Genomic DNA, 3,580 nt, shown 5'->3' with positions numbered 1-3,580 from the left:
CCTCAGCCTTCCAAGTAGCTGGAACTACAGGTGTGTGCTATCATGCCCAGCTAATTTTTGATTTATTGTAGAGATGAGGCCTCGCCAAGTTGCCCAGGTGGGTCTCGAACCCACAGGCTCACCTCGGCCTCCCAAAGTGCTGGGATTACAGGTTGAACCACCGAGCCCGGCCATAACTTTTTTTTTTTTTAGTCTGAGTCTCACTCTGATGCCCAGACTGGTGCCGTGCCATGATCAGGGTTCACCACAGCCTCGATCTTCTAGGCTCAGGTGATCCTTCTGCCTCAGTCTCCCAAGTAGCTGGGACTACAGATGCATACCGCCATGCCCAGCTAATTTTTTACATTTTTTAATAGAAATGAGATCTTGGTACGTTGCCTAGGCTGATCTCAAATTCCTGGGTTCAAGCAATCTTCCTGCCTCAGTCTTTTAAAATACTGGGATTACAAGCGTGAGCTACTTCGCTGCTGGGCCTGTGTATCATTAAAGAAAAAACTCCCGAGGAACTGTTAGTGACCCCGAAGGTGGGGCTGAAGAATGCGGACCTGGAGAGCACCAAGTTTACTTTTCACCTTGGACTTTCCTATACTCTGAGTTTTTTAACCACTAGGTATCACCATTTCTTGTAATACAAAGTTAGTAAAAATAAATACACATTCACATGCCGGAGACAGCAGGGACTGAGAGATAGCAGGTGAGAAGTAAGTAACCATATGTTACCTGGGCAGAGTGGCTCATGCCTGTATCCCAGCACTTTGGGAGGCTGAGGAGAGAGGACTGCCTGAGTCCAGGGGTTCAAGAACAGCCTGGGCAACCTGCTGAGACTTCCTCTCTACAAAAAATAAAAAATTAGCCGGGCATGCTGGTGCATGCTTGTGGTTCCAGATCCTTGGAAGGCTGAGGTGGAAGGATCACCTGAGACCAGTAGGTCAAGGCTTCAGTGGCCGGGAGTATGCCACTGCACTCCAACCTGGGCGACAGACCTAGAGTCCAACTAAAAAAAAAACTATATATATTTTTTGAGTCAAGATCTCACTCTGTCTCCCTGGCTGGAATGCAGTGACATGATCACAGCTCACGAAAGCCTCGACTTCCTAGGCTCAAGGGATCATCCTGCCTCAGCCTCCCAAATAGCTGGGTCTATAGGTGCGTACCATCACACCTGGCTAATTTTTAAATTTTTTGTAAAGTCGAGATCTTGCTATGTTGCCTAGGATGCCTTCAATTCCTGACCTCAAGCAATCTTCCAGCTTCGGCCTCTCAAAGCGCTGGGATTGCAGGCGTGAACCACCACACCCAGCCCCATTAAAAACTTGTGGTGAGTCCCCTCACACTGTGTTAGGCCATGAGAGCTGGATACAAGGAGAAATAAGACCCCATCCCTGCCTGGAGAAACTCCCTGGCAGGGGAAATGGAGAAAATCTGAGATATATTTAAAAGGGAAAAAAAGTGACAAGTCTCAATATTGAGCACAGGCTGGCAAGATCTGCTGTAGGAAGGAAAGGCCCTCTCCAGTTGCCAAAAAGTCTGAGGTTTCTAGCCTGGGAGATGAAAGGCAGGTGGCCCTGGCCCTGAGCAAAGCGGGCTGGATGAAGCTAAACGCTCAGCTCGCTGTCATTAAGGGACAAGTCCTCCTTGCTGCTCCTCCCCTTTCTGCCAGCGACAGACTCGAGGAGGGACCTTTCCGTGACGAGAATTCAAAAGGGAGAAGCGTGGTGCAACCGCCCCAAATCTGTAACGTCAATTTTTGGCAGCCGATATCGCCTTCCCGGCTCCCTGAACTCTGACATCCAGACACCCAGAGTCAGACACCAAGTCAGACACCAAGGGCACAGCCTTAAAACACCGCCCAGAAGAGGGCAGTGGCCAGAAGCACATTCACCGGCCCCTGGGAACTGACCGGCGCTCCCCTTTTGCACTCCAAGTACCATTCCCGTATGTGCTGAGCCTGGGGACAAAGGTCCGGCACTCAGCGGACACCCCTTTGGAATCCAGACTTGGCAGCAGAGGTCGAGTGGCTCACCTTATTCCTAAAACCCTGACTTGGTGGGAAGCCAGTCGGAAGGGACACAGAAAACAAAACTCAGAAATAACGAGCCCCGACCTCTCGGGGCGAAAGGGGATGGCCCTTCCTCCACCCCACCCGCCGGTGACTCACCTCCCTCCAAATCAGGGCCTACCCCTCCCGCGCCCAGGGCCTGGCGGGCAGGGCGGGGCGGGTACTAAGGTGGGCTCCATCCCCAGCCCTGGGCGGGCGGACAAGCGCCGGCGTGTCCCAGCGGGTGTCCCTGTTTACTCCGAGGCAGGGAGCGAGGCGGGGGCGGGCCCCGGCGGCCCCTCCCCCACCCCGCCCCCTCCGCCGCAGGCCCCAATCCGGTCCGGTCCTACAAAGTCTCCAAATCAAAGCTCAGCCTGGCACTGCACCTTCCCTGCGGATGGCGCCCCTGCCCCCGTCCGGGCAGAGGGCGCAGAGTCAGGGCTCCCCGGAGAAGTCGGGCCCTGGGCCAGACCCTCGGGTCCCGGACCCACCAGAGGGAGCCTGAGTCCCGGAGTCTGACACCGAGTTTCAAAGAGAAGCCGCTGAGTTCTCCTCGCCCACTGCCCCATCCCACCCTCGGCCCCTGCAGCTCTCTGGAGCGCGGGGGAAGAAGGGTCCAGCCGGGGGACAGGACGCCGCAGACCCCAAACTGGCCAGCGGGACCCCAGGACCCCCGCTCTCGGGCCGCTTCCCGGGACTCCAAATCCTGTCGCTGCTCGGACTCCCCCTCCCCAGGGCAGCGCGCCAAATCGGCGCATGCGCACTCTCTGGATTGCCGCGTAGCTCTTCCCCCCCCCCTTTTTCTTTCCCCGCCCCTTCCCTCCCTCCCTCCAGTACCCGTCCCCTCCCTCTCCCCCCTCAACCCCCCCGCGGCACTTCAGTCCGGGGAACAGCGGTGCGAGCTCCAGGTCCATGCACTGAGGAGGCGGAAACGAGGGGAGCCCCCAGAGCTCCATCGAGCCCCTTCCAAAGGCTCCCCCACCGGTCCACGCCCCCCAGCCCCCCACCCCGCCTCCTCCCAATTGTGCATTTTTGCAGCCGGAGGCGGCTCCGAGATGGGGCTGTGAGCTTCGCCCGGGGAGGGGGAAAGAGCAGAGTGGAGTGAATCGGGGGAGTGAAGGGTTTGGATTTGGGGGGCAGGGGCGCACCCCCGTCAGCAGGCCCTCCCCAAGGGGCTCGGGAGTCTACCTCTTCACCCACGCCCCTAGTGCGCTTTGCCGAAGGAAAGAATAAGAATAGCGAAGGAGGAGGGGGAGAGGAGCAAAAGGGGGGACCCCCCAGCTGGGGGGGTGAAGGCAAGAAGTAGCAGGACCAGAGGGGAAGGGGCTGAGGCTTGCATCAGCCCACACCATGCTGACCCCGCCGTGGCTGCTGCTGCTGCCCCTACTCTCAGCTCTGGTCGCGGCCGCTATCGACGGTGAGTGAGATTCCGCGGCCCCTTCGGACCCCTGGGGGCACCCCCTCCCCACCCCCACTCCTGCGTACCGTTGGGGAAGGGAGACGCGGGAGGGGGTGCCTTTTGTTATGCTAGTCCAGCTGACA

The 3,580-nt window shown here is 58.0% G+C and overlaps 2 protein-coding genes across 2 annotated transcripts in view; one reads left to right on the top strand and one right to left on the bottom strand.

Annotated features, from left to right (window-relative positions):
- STAT6 (signal transducer and activator of transcription 6) overlaps positions 1–3,517 on the bottom strand; it is a 43,849-nt gene extending 40,332 nt beyond the window's left edge. The window contains exon 1 of the mRNA XM_021716136.1: positions 3,397–3,517. The gene's annotated coding sequence lies outside the window, so the exon portion shown is untranslated. The remainder of the gene's footprint in view (positions 1–3,396) is intronic.
- The window catches only part of LRP1 (LDL receptor related protein 1), an 85,437-nt gene continuing 84,696 nt past the window's right edge, over positions 2,840–3,580 (top strand). The window contains exon 1 of the mRNA XM_008065230.2: positions 2,840–3,455. Within this exon, the coding sequence (XP_008063421.1) occupies positions 3,389–3,455 (67 nt within the window). The 5' untranslated portion in view covers positions 2,840–3,388. The remainder of the gene's footprint in view (positions 3,456–3,580) is intronic.

The sequence above is a fragment of the Carlito syrichta genome, unplaced genomic scaffold (genome assembly GCF_000164805.1).
Source record: "Carlito syrichta isolate Samal-C Ts95f unplaced genomic scaffold, Tarsius_syrichta-2.0.1 Scaffold308194, whole genome shotgun sequence".
NCBI lineage: Eukaryota > Metazoa > Chordata > Mammalia > Primates > Tarsiidae > Carlito > Carlito syrichta.
The sequence above is the reverse complement of the archived record's forward strand: the minus strand, read 5'-3'. Positions and strand labels throughout refer to the sequence as shown.